Source organism: Typopeltis vanoorti, chromosome 5, assembly GCF_054136105.1.
Source record: "Typopeltis vanoorti isolate ZY-2024b chromosome 5, IOZ_Tvanoo_1.0, whole genome shotgun sequence".
NCBI classification, from domain to species: Eukaryota; Metazoa; Arthropoda; class Arachnida; order Uropygi; family Thelyphonidae; genus Typopeltis; species Typopeltis vanoorti.
In genome coordinates, this window is record NC_143553.1 from 82,422,287 (window position 1) to 82,443,208 (window position 20,922).

At 33.7% G+C, this 20,922-nt stretch overlaps 1 protein-coding gene across 1 annotated transcript in view; it reads right to left on the reverse strand.

Annotated features, from left to right (window-relative positions):
• LOC150106600 (uncharacterized) overlaps positions 1 to 20,922 on the reverse strand; it is a 468,912-nt gene that overhangs the window by 226,440 nt on the left and 221,550 nt on the right. Inside the window, exons 8-9 of the mRNA XM_090393439.1 lie at positions 16,456 to 16,527; positions 10,912 to 10,983 (exon numbers count right to left, since the gene is read on the reverse strand). Coding sequence (XP_090249565.1) covers positions 10,912 to 10,983; positions 16,456 to 16,527 — 144 coding nt within the window. The remainder of the gene's footprint in view (positions 1 to 10,911; positions 10,984 to 16,455; positions 16,528 to 20,922) is intronic.

Genomic DNA, 20,922 nt, shown 5'->3' on the forward strand with positions numbered 1-20,922 from the left:
AGTCAAAAGTCTCATTGCAGGAGACTCACACTATCCATTAACACAATACAGATAATACATTTCCTTAAACTTATTCACTGTTGGGATGCTCAAAACCACCCTTGGCAATCCATTCCAATCATTCACCACTCTGCAAGTAACGAAACTAGTCTGCACACACCTTTAGTAACCACACTCTTAGACAACTTCCAGGTGTAACCTCCCTTGTTTTCCTGCTAATCACCATGTATTTAAAAAAAAATTTTGTGTCAATCTTATAGAATCCCTTTAGTAACTTATAAGTTTCTATTATATCCCCTCTCACACACATAGCAAAACAAATTAGGAGAATTGACACACAAGGCATTTTTCTGACACACAGAGAATTGACACAAGCTATATCTGAGAATCACACACTGAATGGACTGTACAGCAATCCTTCGATTAGCGCGTCATTTTTTTCGATACCCAAATTCGATTAGTGTGCCTATATACATCTTAAAAAGAAATGTTTCCAATTTTAAAAATTTTCAATCTATACATTTTTTATGGTTAACTATTTTAAAAAATCACTCGCCAGGATGAAATAATTTAGTTCCCGATTTGAAACATTTTACAAAGTTATTTTTAATGGCATACTACACTATTTCCATGTACATTATGTTCCAAATTTACCGCCAAAATTTATGTTATCTGCTTTACATAGCATTTTGCTGATCATATCTCGTGCAATTATTTTCCTTACTTTTTTATTTTAAATTATTTTCCTAACCTTTAATCATGAGTAAAAGAATTAGTGAGCAAAAAATAGAAGTGTGAAAATGATTTGAAAAGTAATCTGACTGGAAGAAAAAGTTGAAATAATAAAGAAAATGAACAAGGCGAGTCCAGAGCAAAGATAGGACAAGAACACAAAAATGGGTGAATCAACTGCTGAATACAGAGAAAGGTAAGGCTGCTTCAAGTTCATCATGCATGCACTCGAAATCAAAGTATTATAATGATTGAATTAGAAAGACTTCTTTTTACATGGATCAAAGATTGCAACCAAAAACAGATCATCCCGCTAAACATTGGCCTCATTAAATTGAAAGCATCGTCTCTTTGTAACCTGGAAAGAAAGGGCTATCAATGATGGAAAAGAAGAATTCCATGTTAGTGGTGGGTGATTTGAGCGTTTCAAAAAGAGAAATAGCCTACATAATGCTCTAATCACAGGCAAAGCTGCAAGTGCAGATAAGGAGATATCGAGAGATTTTGAAGAAAATTGTATAAGAAGGGGACTATTGTGATCAACAAATATTTAATGTTGATAGAACTGGCCTTTTTTCGGAAGCAAAATGCCTTCCAAGACTTTTCTAGCCAAATCAGAGAAATCTCAGCCTTATTATAAAGTCGAATGAAATTACTGTTAGCAATATGCGAGCCGTTTGGAAGCACATTCTTCCACAATGTGCAAATGATTTTAGAGGCTTTTCAAATTAATCTAATTAATTAAATCTCATTCTGAGAAATTGGGTGATTCCGACCTACTAAATTTAGATACACAGCAGGAAGATCCTGAAGAATATGAAAATTTAATCACTGACAAGCCCAAAGAGGTTTCACAGAAACAATTTGAAAATAGTTTTCATACAATCAAAGTTTTTAAGCAACAATGCTGAGAGACTGACCCTGGTGAAGAGAAAAAAACAGTAAAATTTGCAGAAGTGGCAATAAGGCCATACCGTCAGCTGTATGAAAAAAAGAAACAGAATGCCTGCCAAACTACGTTAACTTAATTCTTTGTTGAGAAGCAGAATAATAAATTTATATTATGAATATGTTTTATTGTTCTTCAGCTTCATGGTTTTCCTTTAACTAGGCCCTGAGATGCACCTTAATTCTTTTATAAAAAAAATTAAGAGTCAAAAAAGAAATCTGAGGAACTAATTATACTTTTTTCCATAGGTTATTATATTCGATTAGTGTGTTTTCGATAAATGCACCTGTTTTAAAGCAAGCATTAGGCGCATTAATCGAGGTATTGCTGTATAGGCTAATGTGGAAACAATGTATTGTGTTGCATCATTTTATGCAATAGTTACACGCAGTGGTGAGCTATGGAAATTTTAACAAAGGGCTCACATCATCCAGCAAAAAAAAAAAAAAAAATATACTTACATTGTGACTTTGTAGAGTTTCTGACAGATATGTTAATTCCTGTAGGATATCAATCATTAATGCTAGATCTTTTAAAAATTCCAAATTGAGAAGTGGGTTTAAAAACCCTTATATTAATCGTTTAATGCAAAATACTTCCATAAAGCTGGGTAATTTCTCCACACAGCAAGAGCCGTTCGCAAACTGCAAGCTGTCCATCGTGGTCCAAACACACTGCCGATCTTCAAAATATCGATACCAAGTCCTTTTGCAATTGTATTCGTTGATTTTTTCGTGATGGATGATAAAAAGCATATAGTTTATCCATAAATATTTCAAAATGATTTATTTCTTTAATGTTTTTTTATCGAATTGTCTAATGCTAATTGCAAACGATGAGCTACACAATGCCAAATCACAATGTTGGGAAATCTTTCTAGAAGTTTGATTGCAACACCTGATTTGTTTCCTAACATTACACTAGCTCCATCAGAACAAAATGCAATGAGATGATTTTTTAAATAGTTATCAGAAAATCCATATGAATTTAAAGTAGCAATTATAGTAGCATGTATACATGCCGCAGTGGTATTTTCTAGTTCTACAAAATTATCAAACAAGAAGAACAAGGGGCTTGCAAATTTGAGAAAAATTTAACAAAGGGCTCACACGAGCCCCTTATAGCTCACCACTGGTTACACATGTACAGCGTCAACTCTTGTTAACAAAACACGGTTGATGCAATAACAGCAAAATGTAATTCTGTCACAATAGGCAACAATAGCTCATATAGAGCCTATCGTTTTTCTCCATAACAGAAAAATTTTAAAAACATATTTGAAATCATGAAAAACTCATTCGGAAATACATTTTCTTGCAAAGGAAACAATGTGTGTAGGACAGTGAATTATTATTCCACTTATTTGAGAGGTTGTTAATTTTACCAGAAATGTCTAAATCTTCATTGTAATAAGTTACAATATAATTTATAGGCCAATTAATTAATCTTATTGACGTTTAATTATTTTGCTGTCTATAACTATTTTAGATTTTAGTTCTAATATGCATTTTTCCTTTGAATGCGGTAGTTTTCATTTTCCCCCCCTGGGTAAATCGACATATATTGCTCTATTATTAATTAAAATTTATAGTAATTAATTAAATTAATTATTAATTAAAATTTGGAGTAACTGAAGAAGTCTACAGCTTCACTGTAGACTTCTTCAGTTACTCCAAATATTACTTGGTCAGCTGCAAATATGTAACCTATTTAAAATAAACTTGTTTTCTATTTAGATTCATTTTTGTTGGTTATTCAACATTCTTTGATTCATACATTCCAAATAATACTGTAAAAAAGGAGGCATCCAAGTTCTGTTATTCAAATGTTAATTAAAATCTGTTCTTGCCTCTTTTTTGCTTATTATTGGAAGTTTTTTCACTTGGTTATACTATAAATTAAAGATACCAAGAAATTATATACTTGTTTAATCCTTTATCCAAGTGTAAGCAAACAAAGTTTGCGCCTGAAGTATTTTATGGACTGAGGCAACTCGTATACAGAAGATGAAGACTTCACATCACTTTCCTTAGTATCCCATAATGCAAAGCACATATCCTTATGGGTATGTATAATGCTATGCATTATGGGAAGGGTCACTACCCAGACCAGTCTTCGGCTTCTATATACGAGTTGCCCCAGTCCTGAAAATACTTCAGGCACAAACTTTGTTTACTTACACTTGGATAAAGGATTAAGCCAAGTATATAATTTCTTGGTATCTTTAATTTATAGTATAACCAAATGAAAAAACTTCCAACAACTTTCTTCAATCCAGAGTAATTTAATAATAAGGTTATTATTAAATTTAATAATAATATTATTGACACCATTATACATACCCATAAGGATATGCATTTTGCATTATGCGATACTAAGGCAGGTGATGTGAAGTGAAGTCTTCAACTTCTATATACGAGTTGTTCCAGCCCGGAAAATACTTTGGGTGAAAAGTTTGTTTGCTCACACTTGGATAAAAGATTAAACCAAGTATATAATTTCTTGGTATTTTTAATTTATGCTTATTACTTTTCTCATATAAGCAGTAGAATGATTTTAATAAATGTATAGATAAGTGGTTTATTTAGAATATCCAAGTTTACCAATGCTGTCAAAATTGTGTGTGTGTGCAAATTCTGCTGGACTGGTTGGCTGAGTGGTTAGCGTGTCCACTTTCCAAACAAGAGGCTGCAGGTTCAAATCTCGCCTAGAACATGGATGTTTGTGATTGTCTTTCACCTTCATACATTCATTCTTACAAGTACATTACCTAAGCAGTGGGGAAGTTACAGGTTGTAACTTCCCCACTTTATATATATATATATATATTAATTTATTTTATTTATTATTTTATTTTTATTTTTTTTCAAGAATAAGATTCATTCTATTCTTTGGAATTTTGGAATATATATCTTATAACCTGTGTTTACTAAACTTATTCCTCAGGTTTTCACAGCTATTCTTATTACAATTAGTATTTTATGTTACATATTTTATTTAATGTAAAATATGTTTGGTTAAATTTATTTCTTGTATATTTTATAAGTTCTATTATGATTTTATCTTCTCTTGGTGACTGATTTTATTATTATTATTATCTGAGACCTTCAGGGACTCAAGGACACATCAAGAGAGGCTATAAATCACCCAAACCATCCGTCAATACATTCCTTTAAATTCATTCACACTAGATGCACTCACTATCCCTAAAGGCAATGTATTCCACTCACTCACTGCTCTGCAAGAGAAAAATCTGGCTCTTATCCCTTTCTTCACTGCAAACAAACTTCAATGAATGCCATGTGCTCTCTCTCCACCTTCCGTATAAAGAAAAATTTCATCACCAGTCTATCATCCACATACTCGCAATCTGTCCTCATAATCTAATTCTGATAATCCAGATTATAATATTTGCAACTCTTCTTTGCAACCTTTCTACAATTTCTTTATCCTGCTGGAAACTGGGGGACCAAATCTGCACACAATAATCCAGGTGCAGTCTTATAAAGAGACAAAATAACTTCCTTTTCCTTACATGTCAAGGTTCACTTCAACATCACAATCATCCTCTGAGTTGTATTTGCAATTGCAATGTAATCATTGAACTTCAAATTCCTATCCACCATTATGCCAAGATCCTTAGCGTCATAAGTTTCTCGTAGAATAACCTTGCTAACATGCGCTAGAAATCTCATCATGACAAAGTGCATTACTTTACTCTTAATAACATTAAACTGGTAGCCATTTTTGTTTGTCCAAATTTCCAGCTTCTTCAAATCATTTTGTAAGTGCTCGATATCAGTAGCATCTCTGATTATCCTGCCTATCTTTGCATCACTGCCAAACAATTGCACATCTCCTGTTAGACCCTTCCTAATGTCATTAATGTCTAGATTGATCAACAGTAGGCTAAGCACTGAACCCTGAAGTACACCACTGGTCACCTTAAGCCTGATAGATTCACACCTACTCTATACCAATTTTTGGTATCTGTCTGTCAACCATCCACTGATACAAGTCAACAGTTTATATTACAATCCCATATTCCCCAGTTTATGCAACAGCCTTTTGTGTGGTATCCTACAAAATTCCTTAGCAAAATGCAACATTATCATAGTGTATCCATTCCTTTCATCCAACTGGGTCATAACATTGTTATAAAGTATGAGCAAATTGCTAAAACATGACCATCATTTAGTAAATAATGGTTGTTTTAGCAATTTAGCAATATGCTGCTCCTTGCAAAGTGTAGCTTGTCAACTTCTCGAAAATCTTCATTACCGCCAAAGATACTGATAGGGCAGTAGTTAGACATATCAGTTTTTGCACCACCCTTGTACAATGAAATTATCATTCTTTCTGAAGCCTTTGGCTCTTCATATATCTAATCATTCTTTCCATTTCTGTGGTATCATTCCTAAGCTGAGACTCAAGTTATATAAACACCTGAAAGGCATATCCAATTTGGTTAACATTCCTTTAAGCAAAGATGTTGATATTCCATCTGTCCCTACTGACAAATTCTTATCCGGGTTATGCAACAAATAAATTAAAGATGCCAAGAAATTATATTCATTGTTTAATCCTTTATCCAAGTGTAAGCAAACAAAGTTTGCATGTGAAGTAACTTCATGACAGGGCAACTCATATATAGTCTAATGACTTCACATCACTTGCCTTAGTATCCCATAATGCAAAGCAAATATCCTTACAGACATGTATAATGCTATGCATTATGGGAAGGGTCACTACCCAGACTGGTTTCAACCTTTGTTGAGGTCTCAATCAGTGGGAGCCAGAGCCAGAAGCGATACCAAAGTTGAAGTAATGCAGGAGTCATATTTCCATATACAAGTAGCCAAAAGGTGTCACACCTTATTACTAAAATACTCCAGATTAGAGATAGATGTCGAATGTTTTTCTATAAATTAAAAATGCCAAGAAAAAAAATAGATTATGCAACAGCTCTTCAACCTCATTTTCATGCACCTCTAACTCCTCATCCAATGTATTAGTAGCACTGTACACCATGTTATATACACCTAATTGATATATCTTAGCAAAGTGAGCCCTCATTAATTGAACAATTTCATTTGCTTCTAACACAAAAGTACGATCTACATTCGGTAAACTTATTCTTCTACATTTATTCTTTCTTTTGCTTGCAGCATAAAGATAAAATTCGTTTGGTTTGCCTCAAGCCTGCCTAGCCAATTTCTTTCCATACTCCGATTTAATTTTCTGCACAATACTCATTAGTTTTCTGAACTGTGCTTTATATATTTCATAACTCCTCTCACTCTTATTCTCATGATATTATTTCCATGTCATCATCATCTTGTGAATCTCTTGCTTAATAAGATTGACATCCATTTCACTCTCAATCTATTTATCCTTTGAACATTAGAGATACATTCAGATACCACTTCATTTAAGCACTTTTTTCAGATTCCCATGCATTGCTGACATTTTTTCCATTCAGTAACTGATAGCATTCTCCTAAGTTGATCATAATTTCCAGTTTTGCAGTTCAGCATGTAACCTGTTCTAATGGGAACATCAATATAATTAGATACGTCTCCAGAAAGCATGGCATGATCATTGTCATCCACTGGTGGTAAAACAGTCATTCTAAATAGAGACCTCTTCTGACATTATGAACAAATCTAACATTGTTTGACCTCGATTTTCTGTTTTTAATTGAAAATTAAATTTTAAAGCCTTATTTTCTTCTGATATGTTATTTGGGAGAATATTATCGGTTACATTTTCTCAAGGACTTTTAAATGATAATTCTAACTGTTTATTTTCTTGCCGCAGTTTATAAAATAATCCATTGTTTGATCATTTCTCTCTCCCTCTCTCTCTTCCCCCACAATAACTATTGTTCTTTCTGGAAGAACTTCATTGCTTCTTAGATTTGGGATTGTGGTTTATTACATTTGTTTTTCTGATTTACTTTCATAATTATCCCAACTTTTTCTGTGAAGTTTCTTGTTTCTCTTCTTGCTATTGCTCTTTTTTCTTATATTATAATTTGTCTTCTAGCTTTCTTCAGGTAAATTATTTGGTGTACACCGTTTTTTTTTTTTTTTAAATCTTCAATTATGTTCTCGATTACAAGAATTCTGAATATGGAATGATGAAATCATTCCATATTCAGAGTTCTTGCCTTCTTTTCTCTTTTTATTAAGACTGTTTTTTCTGCTGCTTTATATATAATTAGTGTCAGTTTTTCCATTTTTCTTCAATTTCTTTTTTCCATCCTGTTCTTTTAAGTATTAATTTACATTTTCTTGATATATATATATAAATATTTTTTTGTTTGTTTGTTTGAAATAATAGATTTATTTTATATACATGTTCATTATCAATTGATTTTGTTTTTTTACCCAATTTGGTGGTATTTAATACTTTCAATCACTAAATGATGATTTGAGTCGATATCGTTTTAACATCATTTATTAATTTCTCTAGTTTATTAGTTATCAAGTAGTCAATTATTGATTTTTGATCTAAAGTTACCAGGTAAATTCATGAGCATTTTTATGTTTAAAAAAGTATTCATTATTTGTTGTAAGATGCAAAATTATTTTCTTTTCCCATTTTCATTAATACAAGTTTTTCCACAAATTACAGATTCATTACATCTGGGTTTATTTAATCTAATGTATCTTGTAAAAACTTATAAAATTCATCACTTTTTTCATTCTCACCTAAGAGCATATGTTCCTATAACTTTTAGATGGCCACTTTTTTGTTTTTATTCTTATTTTTAATAATCTTTCACCCCAAGGTTATAATTCCTTATATTTTCTTTCAAATTTTTCTTTATCCGTTGATCTTTCTCTCTCACTCTCTCTTCCAATCCCACAATATGTCTGTATGTAATGTTCTGATTCTTTGTTCCTCTTAAATTTTTTTGAGTTATTATTGCCAAATTCACTCTTACTCTTGCCTTCTTTAGTTCTGTATCTATTCTTCTTTGTGTGAACATTCCAGATGGTAATTGATCCATCCATTTATCTCTTTTTAATAACCATTATCCACTCCTAGGACTTTGTCTCTAGGGCTGTCTGATGAAATTTCTGTGCATATTTTTGAGTAATATGATTTCCCTCACAATGATTACTAAATGAATTGCCAAAATGAAGTAAGCCTGGTGGTAAGGTTTGTTACCTTGGACTCCAGAACAGTACTAAGAATGGCATTTCTCTGATGACTTACCAACATAGTTGTCGGAACCCTGTTTGTTTTCTCCGCATAGAGGTGGGGGTGACATTTGGATGGGAGAGGCTATACATTGTGCATTACTAATCTATTAGCAGCCTCCTAGACTGGTTTCCATCTTTACTGAGAGCTCATTAACAGAACTTTATGTACAGTAATTCATTACTCCTATCACTCTTATTCTCATGATATTCCTTCCACATCATCATCTTCTTTCAGATCTCTTGTTTAATGAGATTGAACATCTATGTCGCTCCCATTCTATTTGTTCTTCAAACTCTAGGACACATTCAGATACCGCATCATTTAAGTATCTTTTCAAAGCTTCCCATGCAGTGCTGATATCCTTCCCATTCAACAACTGAGGTTGCCATGCTTTCAAAATTTATAGTTCAGCAAATAACCTGTCTTGATTATAGTCTTGATTAGATTATATCAAATCTAACACTCTGTCCTTTTGCTTCTTTCACATGCTGCTTGAGAAAGTTGTCACACAGCAGCTCAATAAATTCTCCTTTGTTCTTATCATGAGTTTTTTCTGGCCTAGCCAATCAATATTTGGATAATTTAAGTTGCATATAATAATTACTTGTTTAGTACTCATCAGGGGAATTTGGCAGTGCATTTCTTCATCCCAGCAACTGAACCTCCAGGTGTGTAGTAACATCCTGCCATGTATTTAGTCCTGTTAGCCTCCATTTCACACCACACAGCCTTAAACTTGGTACTACAGAAGACATTATTACTATCATTGCTTTCATGTGTTTCTATCCTAACTAGACTCAAGTAATTGGATATTATTATTATTATGTGACACCTCCAGGCAGTCCAAAGACTCATCGAGGGAGAGCAACTACTCTGCTACTACTCTACTCTACTACTCAATGTCATTAGCAGCATTCACCCTCCTCTCCTCTCTCTTCTATCATTCCTAATAATACTATATCCTTTGCTCTCGATTCCAGTTACAACATTCAACTTATTGAGAGCCATATCGAGGGCTAATTTGATAATAAAAGAAATAGTATATGTCATATACACAGAAAAATGGTATATAACTATTTTTTTTTTAACTATACTCTACATTTTAAGAGTTATAATAATAGTTCACAAACAGACTGGAAAAACTTGTTACAGTACATTTTAACTTAACAAGAAATCATGTTATTGTTTTCATTTATATTTTTTTTAAATATAAAACAATTTATATTTTTCATTTATATTTTAACCCAGTACAAGCAATCAAAAAATATTACATTTATTAATGCAATAAAACAAGACTTTTCTATTACACTAATAGAGATCTTTCAATTATCTGACACTGTTGAAACTGGTCAGCAAATGCTATACCAATGCTCAGATAAGTCCTTAATATTTGTTTCTTATGATCAGTATGATCACTTAATGAAACATAATCTAGTAGCTTGGTTGGCCACGTGGTTAACATGACTGCTTTCCAACCAACAACCTGCAGCTTCAAAGCCCATTGTTTGGTGTGAGACCGGTGCCCCCCCCCACCGCCTCCAACCCTTATTAGAGACCTGAAGTGACTTAAAGCTTTGTTTGTTCTCTATAGTAGGCTTTCTGGATTATGTAAAAAAATAAATAATATGGAAATATATAAATGTTTTCATAAAAAATAAATAACATTTTAAAAAATTATTAAAAATCCTTAACTCTCACACACAGTAGCACCTACATTAGCACCTACATAGGTTTATAACCTTATGTAGGTGTTAATAACATTAAAAAAAGAAGTATAGCTTTTGATCTTCATTGGCAAAAGAAAATTAAATAATGTAGATATTTTTGCTGCAATGCAATTAGTGCTGAATTCTGATAATATAAACCATAAAAAAGCATACAAATTAATACTATTGGGGAAATAAAAGAGAATAAAGAGATAAATTATGAAGTTAAGAAATCTGCATAATGAACAGTCAATACAGTGTCAAAGAATAATTTTATACTTTGAAATTATGAAAAGATGGTATACTTACAGTTCCAAAAGATTTTTACAAAATTCCCATCCATCATATTCTATTTCTGTAATCTTATTATGAGAAAGTGACCTACAAATTTTAAGATATACATAAATAAAAATTTACAATGCCAAGTTAAAAAATAAATAAATAAATAAAAATACAAGAGAACAGCCAGAAAAGTTACAGCAGAATTTTGTGTATGTATGTGTGTGAGAGAGAGAGAGAGAGAGAGAGAGATCATGGGCAGAAAGATTTGCACATCACTAAGTGAATAGTAGTAGTGGTTCCAATGCAGTGAATGATGCTACAATCAGTCACATGAATTGCTTTTCTTTTTTGGAGAAAGGCATCCCAATCAATTCTAAAAATTATTTTGGTTATCCTGAGATTCTTATTGAATGGATCATACTTCATTTTGGTATTTGAAATCTTTGTAATAATTTGTCATGGCATTCCAATTTTTGTTTTTCAGTCAGAGCTGCACAGTTACAAAGCAGCAAAAAATTTTGAAATTATATATTGCATTAACTCACTCTACCTGGAATAAAAATTTAGGAATTATGATAGACACAAAATGCTGGCTTTTTTACTGACAAAATTATTCAAACTGATAATAATTTAGAACAACCAATTTACTGAAATTGGATATTATATTAATGAATTGGCTCTATATTAAAATGTATTACCTACTTCAATTTTGGGTTTCAATAGCATCATTTGTGCAACAAAGTTAGGCAAAACTAAATTACATACCTCAAGAGATAAGCTAAAATTGGGCAGACATCATAAATATGATGTAACTCGATTACACAGATTTTTTTGCACCATCAAGAGATAGTTTTTTGAATAATGCAATTTGGTCACAGATATCATGACAGTTCTTGTAAAAACAACTGAAAATTCAAATCTGATTAATACAATAATGTAGTCTATATGAAGTTTTATATGGGATGTTGATCCTAATATCAGTATGCTCTAGCAGTTATACTACTTGTCTAAGTTTTTGGTTATACTAAGCAGGACTGTCGACTCCCTTTGGGGAATGAAAATGCATAGAAGACTGACTTATTTATTCGTGTTGGTGTCTTCAGTGTGCCTTCTATTCTTCCTCTTAGAAATTACAAGAACTGCTATAGTGTGATTCCATACAGGTGAACTTTCGGTTGAAAAAATTAATCAAAGTAAATCATATCCACTTAAATTATTCATTTATCAATCTAAGTACTCTAAGTGCTGTAAGTACTTGAAACAAAAAAATCCTTCAGTAGCTTGCTCAGTTAACAAAAATTTCATCTTTACAGGAAACAGCATTTTACGTTATCAAATTTGCAAAGTGTAATTCCATAATTAAGGTTCAACATAAATTCTGCACTCAATTCAAGAAAGAATTGCCTTGTCATAAGCAGATTTACTCATGGTACAAAAAAATTCTTAAGAGGGAAACATCTGTGAAGGGAAAGTCTGGTTCATCCATGTATTTCCAAAGTTAAAGATGAAAGAATTCAACAAACATTCATATGCAACCCAAGAAAATTTACAAGTCACACAAGCATCAGGAATTCCTCAAACAACAGTATATCATGTTCTAAGGAAACAACTGCATGTGAAAGGCTACAAGTTGCATTTAGTGCAGGCACTACATTCAAGGGACAAAGAAAAAAGGTTAGACTTTTGCTTAAAATGTTGGTTGACATGGCAGATGATGTCTTTGCAGCACAACTCATTTTTCCCAATGAATCAATTTGCTCACTTAAGCAGTGAAATGAATCACCATAAAATCAGAATATGGGAGAAAGAACATTTTTCACGTACAAACATTGAACACGAAAGAAACCCACCAAAAGTGAATGTATTTTGTGGCATTTCTTGCAGGAAAATTCATGGGCCTTCTTTCTTTGCCAAATCAACAGTAACTGGGATGTCATACGTTGATATGTTACAAATCTGGCTGTTCCCTCAACTCGAAGATGACTCTGCTGACTTCATTTTCATGCAAGATGGAGCGCCACCTCACTTTCATTGTAATGTCCATAATTATCTTGACGCAACTCTTCCTAACCGCTAGATGGGTCAAAGTGGGACATATGATCTTGTGCTGTGCAACTGCCCCCCCCATATTTCCCAGACCTGACCACTTGCAATGATTATCTTTAGGGATTCGTTAAAGATACTGTTTACGTGCCGCCAGTACCCACCACATTGCAAGAACTTCAGCATCGAATTGTAGCAGAAGTGAATTCAATAAATGTCAACCAGTCACAGGATATGGCAAGAAATGGACTATGTTTCGATGAGTGTCATATTACAGGAGGTGCACACAGAGTACCTGAATATCTGACAGTTTTCCTCTCAGGTGATATATAACTCATGTTTATATTGCTGGAAATAAAAAATTCATAAGCAAGTACAATCTGCTCCTTCATTTTGAATAACCCTTATATTATAACAAACAGGTGAACTGCTCACTTGTATTAAAATACGTGTGTATATATATATCAGGAGCATATATTCCAGGTTTGCTAGGAGTGTGGTGCACACCCACAGAACAATTTACCAATATTATTGGGTGGTAAATAAGTTTGTTCGGTTTTTCAGAGTGGAATGAAACACATTTTTTTAACATATATAATACATACTAGTCAGTTATATATTGATCCTCTTTATCAGTCAATGACCTCTTGCCATCTGTTCATCAACTTCATTATGTCGCATTCATAACACTTCTGAGGTTTACTGGCGAAAAACTGATCCAGGTGTCTTTTGACAGCCTCCTCATTAGCGAAGGTTTTCCCATTCAGAGAATTCTGCAACGATCGGAATAAGTGGTAATCGGAAGGTGCCAGGTCCAGTGAATACGGAGGATGCAGAAAAACATCCCAGCTAAGAAGTAACAATTTACTCCGGGTTGTTCACAATGTGTGGGGTCTGGCATTGTCATGGTGAAAGACAACTCCTTTCCAATTCAGGACGTTTTGTGCTAATTGCACGGGCCAGTCACGTTAACTGTGAGCAATAGACATTTGAATCAATCGTTCTGCCTGACAGTAACACCTCGTAGTGGACAACACCTTTATAATCCCACCACAGAGAGAGCATGATCTTCTTTGGATGCAATCCTGCTTTCGAGGTTGTTTGCGGCGGTTTGCTCGTGTTACCCCATGATCTTTTACCACGTTATCGTACACAGCCCATTTTTCATCTCCCGTAATCATCCGCTTCAAAAATGGGTCATTTTCTTGGCGCCGTCGCAGCGAATCACATATGGATATGCGAGCAGTCATATTGGCCTCAGTCAATTCGTGTGGCACCTAAACATCGAGTTTTGAAACATATCCCAGCTTGTGCAAATGGTTTTCACTGCTTGTATGGGATATGTTCAGTACTGCAACAATCTCCTGCACTATTTGTGATGGATTTTTGTTGACGATATCCTTCACCACACTCGAATCAACCTCGGTCAGGCGACCGGCGTGAGATGCATCACTGACGTTGAAATCTCCAGAACAGAATTTGGCATACGTGTTCTGTTAAAGCACTATCCCCATATACGCTGCATATTTTTTTATGGGCCTCCGCAGCTCGTTTACCTTTTTTGGAAATAAAAAAACCAAAATATGCTGGTACCTTTATATATAAATAATGTTTATTATTATATAAATAATGTACATTATTTCCTTCCATTTCTAAAAATACATTACACACACGCAACTGAAGTAGGCCGAACGAAAATTCACTGAAAGGTTATCTGAAATGTCGCCTTTCAACTGCGCAAAAGCGTTGTGCGGTAGCGCAACAATAGCGACAGGTATAAACTTGTACTAACTTATTTGCCAACCCAATATAGTTTTACATTTATTCTTGTCAAATTCCTCTCCTAATTGTTTCCTGGCTTCACTTGATTCTTAAAATCAAACACAATATACAAATGCTTCATTGAAGAGGACACCTTTGATGCATAAACATTGTATCACATTTGTATTAATAGCTTGTGTGTGGGTCACAAATACAGACACCTTTGAACAGACATACAGATGATGACACAGCTGGTCAAATTCTTAGTGTTCTATTGGTTTTAAGCCACTCAGAAGGCAAGGCGGGATGTGGGCTGAGACAACAGAACCCAGAAATCAGTGGCTGTGATTGGTTATTGTGTCAACCAATCCAACTGAACGTTGTCATTTGTCATGAGTTGCTGTTTTTGTTTTCTGAGTTTCATCTGTTTCGCATGTGTGAAGTGTGAACTGATGTGTTTAGGACATTGATATATAGACACGTTTTTAATATATACTTTTCTATAAATAATTTATAAATTTTTTGCCCATGTTTACATTGGGAAACAGTGTTGATGATCTATTGAATGTCCTATTTTCTGCCAGAACTTTTGCTGTAGTCAGAGGTAAGCCTCATTCTCCTTTTCCCAAATTTACTGAGCAAGCACAAAGATGCATAAACTGAGTACATGAGCCCTGTCTTTATTTCACAATACAATACAGCATAATGGTTAACTGGCTGTGAAGTGCAACCAAAACTTTTTTTTGTTGGACTTGTTTATTATTCTCCAAAGAGAATACAATTAATTCATAAATTAAAGTATTTAAATTTATCCTACAATTAATGCATTGGACCAATTAAGATGAGTGCTAATGCATTATGCACTCTTAAAACTCTCATACATCAATAATCATATGGTCAAATTGATGTGAATTTTGTAGCATGGGTTGCATAACAGTACACACACAAACAGTACACCCAGTGGTGAGCTATAAGGGGGCTTGCCCGAGCCCTTTGTTAAATTTTTCTCAAATTTGCGAGCCCCTTGTTCTTCTTGTTTACTTTTTATTTTTTCAGGAAAAAACAAAACAAAACATAATTTTTTGAAATATATTAAGCAAAAAACTCATACAGTAACCTAACAAAGTGATTTTATTAAATAAAATATTATAGTTACTGTTACTACCATCTTACAAATAAGAATTCACTTTTGGTAATCGTATATAAATAAATAAGACTATAAAATAATGGCCCTTGATTGGTACCGTTCATTATCACTCGAAGTATAAAAACAAAAGAGAAATATAATGTATTTCGATATTATTGTGTTTAGATAATATTTATTTATTATTTATAGATTGTTTGTCATAAAAACTTCTATCGCAAACAAACTAAATTTATTTTGTTTATAAAAAATGCGGATTATTTCATATGTGCGATTATAAAAGATTTTATTCTTATTATATTTTGATAGTTAAAAAATGTTTTTCTTATGTAAGATAAATTAATACAGATGATTGTGTACAAATATTTCATGTTTAGATCATGAAATAATTGTTTAAAAATGATAGCCTTTACAGGTTGATTGTCTCCTCATACTTTTTGATTGGCATTTGTACACAAGCTGTATTAATAAATGTTTTTGTGTGAAATGCGGCTTTTTTTGGCTCAACGATGCGAGCCCTTTGTTAAAATTTCCATAGCTCACCACTGAGTACACCCAACTGAAACAGGCACACGACACCACTGACACACACACAAGTTAATTCATATGAAAGAAATACTTACAAGCGCTGTAGATTTTTCAATCCATAGAGCCAACCTTTAGTAATATTAGTAATGTTATTATAATCCAACTGTCTAAATAAAAGAGAGGGGAGGGGAGTCAGAAAGAAGGCAACTTACAACTGATATACCAAAAATAAATTGGCAATAAACACAAAATTATAAAAAGCAAAATTACACAATACCAGATCTATTCAACTGTTAAGTCAATTATATATCTATTTACCTCTGGTAGAAAGGATTATACATTGGCTATCCATAACTATTATTTTTCAGGACATTACAACATATACTAAATATTAATTATAATAACTTATAATACTTTCAGTATTTTCGCAAAGTCAAATTGCCACCATCAGGGATCACAGAACAATGATATGTGTATGCAGGGTAACAGTGGGTAGATAAGGCTGAAGAAAGGTGACTAAAGTTGGGTTTAGAATCCTAAATGGCCTAGTCTCAATTTTGCCCACTAGGAGGTGCCATTTAGGATTCTACACTTACCAGACTTCGGTTACCTTTCTTCAGTCTCATTTACCCAGTGTTAGATATGCGCACACAGCACTCGATTTGACTTTGCCAAAATATCTGAAGTATTAATTAAAGTCATTATAATTAATATTTTGTATGCATTGTAATTTCATTAAAAATAATAGATATGTATTTACATTTGCATTTAACATTCATATCTTTATCTTAAAATTTCAAAAAAATTTTCTATATTAAATAATATCAAAAAATTAGTCCATTTTGTTCTTTATTTCTAATGTCATTATAATGAAGATTCTGATATGTTTTTAAATCTTTTGATCTAATGAAACTTCCAATAAAAGTATATTATGATGAATTTTCTGTTACCTTTATATATAACCTCATACATAGGAAGGCACAAGACATTTAAGCCCAAGGGTGTAACATGCAGGCAAGTGATCAAAGAGAAAGAAGGAACCATGAGCAGCTGAAGTCATAGTCCTTACAGAAAATTATATGGGAAAAGGCTAATCCAAAGAACAGAGGTAAATGGAATGAAAGAGTTGAATAAGTTGATTCAATACACTTGAAGCTGAAACGTGCATGGATGGTGACCAGCAGCTTCTGATGCTTTTTACATGTTTAGAGAAAAGTGGAGAAATGGTAATTGCCATTTTGCAGAAAGTGTCCAGCAAAAGTGAAGTATGAACAGCAGTTAGTTAATGAAGCCAAAAAGAATTCTAGGGAGTTCTTTCAATATGTAGCCAGCAAAAAAAATTAATGATTATGGAAGGATAACAGTAACTGGAGAAAATGGTATAAGAACAACTGCTGCAGAAGATATAGTGGAGATATTTAATGAGCAGTTCCACTATACAATTTACATTCTTGTCAATGTGACATCATGGAGAGTTTGAGAGCAGTTGATGATGAGGAGGGGAGACTGACTGTAAGTGAGCAAGAGGTATATGGGGAATTGAGCAAACCTAATGTTAATAAGGCTGTAGGACTTGATAATTTATCACCACATAATTTGAAGGAATGTGGCAGGGAGTTGGCATCTGCCTTGACATATTTTTTCAATATGATCCTTGCACTAGGTTGAGTTCCAAAGAAGAGTGGAAGGAGGGCAAGATTGTGCCACTTCATAAGGGAGGTGATAGAGCTCAAGTATCAATTTATAGGCCTACCTATGTGTGTCAGATGTTGTGTTAAGGTGTTGGAGAAGCTGGTGAGAACTAGGATCCAGAATTGGGTTGACAACAATGGTATTATCTTTGATGGACAGAATGAATTTACTAAAGGGAGGTCATATTTTAGTAATTTACTTACTAAGGTGACAGCTTAACTAAACTAGAGTGGATGGGGTTTGATATTAGATTAGTGCATAGGATCAGAGACTAGATATCTGATAGGAATCTGCAAATTGTGTATTGGGGGGGGGGGGGACTATATCCCAGAAGAGGAAAGTCACTATTTACATTCTTGAATGTAAATAGTGTGGAGTGCCTCATGGTCTGTTTTAGGGCCATTGCTGTTTAATCTGTATGTTAATGATATTGATGAAGATTTGGATGAGGATATCCAGTTGTTTGCAGATGATGCAAAGTTGGGATGAACTATGAAGAGTAGAGAAGATGTTGTGGCCTTACAAGAAGACTTGAATATATTGGGTGAATGGCACAGAAATGGGGATGCAAGTTCAATATTGCAAAATGTAATGTTTTAAAATTTGGGAAACAAAGATGGGATGTAGAATTTATGCTTGGTGGGGATATATTGCTGGGGGGTGGAGGGGATGATAGTGGATAAGGATCTGAAATTTAAAGTACACATTGCCAAAATTGTGAGGACAACATAACAAATTCTGGGAATGATGTTAAGGACACTGACTTGTAGAAATAAGCAGATTCTTCTTCCATTGCATAAGGCTCTGATTTAGGCTGCACATGGACTACTGTGAACAGATTTAGTCACATGGTTTTCAAAAGGACAAAGAGATGTTGAAAAGGGTCCAGAGACAACTGACTAAGATAGTTTCTGATCTCTGGAATGTTAAGGACACTGACTTGTAGAAATAAGCAGATTCTTCTTCCATTGCATAAGGCTCTGATTTAGGCTGCACATGGACTACTGTGAACAGATTTAGTCACATGGTTTTCAAAAGGACAAAGAGATGTTGAAAAGGGTCCAGAGACAACTGACTAAGATAGTTTCTGATCTCTGGAATGTCGAATATGAGAAAAGGTTGAGAAGATGCAATTTACAGAGTCTAGTGGATAGGAGGAAGAGGGGTAATATGATTGAGACCTACAAGTTAGTAAGGGATTGTTATAGGATCAATGTTGAAGAGGTTTTACAGAAAATGGTTGGAGATCAGGGGAGAACCAGAGTCATCCCTGGAAGCAATATAAGGAGGGTGTGAGCAGGGGAGTGAGAAGCAGGTTTTTTGCATGCACAGTTGATTGGAATGCCTTGACTGGATGGGTGGTGTCTGCAGAGAATTTGAGTTTAAGGCATGGTATAATGAGCAAAATGACTTCCTAGATGTATGACAAAAGGACTTCCTAGATGAATTTCTAGAGAAATTTTGATTAACCAACCTAATCTTAACAATAATGGTGGTATAAAAATCCCAAAAATTTGGATGGCACATATTCAACCCACTTAGTTTTCCAGCAACCTTAGGACTCTAAGCAATTTTTCAGCTTCTATTGGCCACTATCCATACTGGTTTGTTGTAATTTATATGTATACTTATATAAGTAATTTTTTGTGTGAACATGTTACTCTCCAGCTTAATTTAATTTTGTAACCTAATAGATAATAACAATAACAGGAGTCTAGCTTTGATGTAGTAAGGTTTTTTTTTTTTTTCACCAGAGGTCAGGCAGATACAGTTTAACAGTTGATCAGTAACTTTAGCATACCATGTAGATTGTAGTGCAGCTTGTTTCTTTGTATATGTGTGTATATTTCAGATGACGACCTTAATGTGAAGGTCGAAATGTTGAGTGTTTATTTTGGTTTATATTAAACTAAAGTTTTTACTCTAACGCAATAGTTATTTCCAGAATGTTAATGATATATTCCTAGATGAGTCTTTGACTCCATAGGTCTTAGGATAATAATAATAAAGTGACTGGAGGGAATCTATATGACAGATATCAATTAAACTTACCACATTCTGGATAGCATCAAGCATTCTAAGAGAGAACTTCTGGTGCAGCAATCCCAAATCTAAAAGTAATATTCTGAGGTTGGATTCGGGATTTATACAGTTAAAAGTTGTGCAGGTGAAAAGTGTTGTTTTGAATTGAAGAGAGCACCAAGTTTTTTGGAGATTAAGGAAGCCATGGATAAAATTTGTTTTGTGCCAGTAAAGGCTAGTAGTTAAGTCAGCCCAAGAAGGGAAATCTGATCCTGACTGGAGATCTGAATATTATTCAAAGTCACAGGGGAGAGTGAAGTGGGATCTTTCCTTCAAGAAACAAGACTGCTTTGTTGACTTGAAGCTTGCTAGATTATTTTCATTCCCCAAGAACAGTATGAAGATCCCTGCTGAAGATACTAGAAATTTTGAAACAAATCAGTTGGGTACTGATTGGTTGTTGTCAAAATGAAGAAGAAGAGAAATGGGATATGCTGTCATCAGCAAAACTATAAACAGGATGTGTGGTCATGAGGGAAAGCTGTTAATGTATAAGAGAAAGAGTGTGAACAAAAGCGCATACCTGGGGTGAATCAACATTCATAGAGAAATCTGAAGGAAAGAAACAAACTATTCACCTAACACAGTAAATGACCATGTTGAAAGTTTATTTTTCACTTGGTTAGACTATAATAAATTTAGTTTAATCCTTTATCCAAGTCTGAGCAAACAAATTTTGCACCTGAAAGTATCTTCAGGACTGGGGTAAGGTAGTACAACATCGGGCAACTCGTTTCAAAGGTGGAGCAAGCTTACATCACTCCTATCTCAGTATCTCCCATAATGCA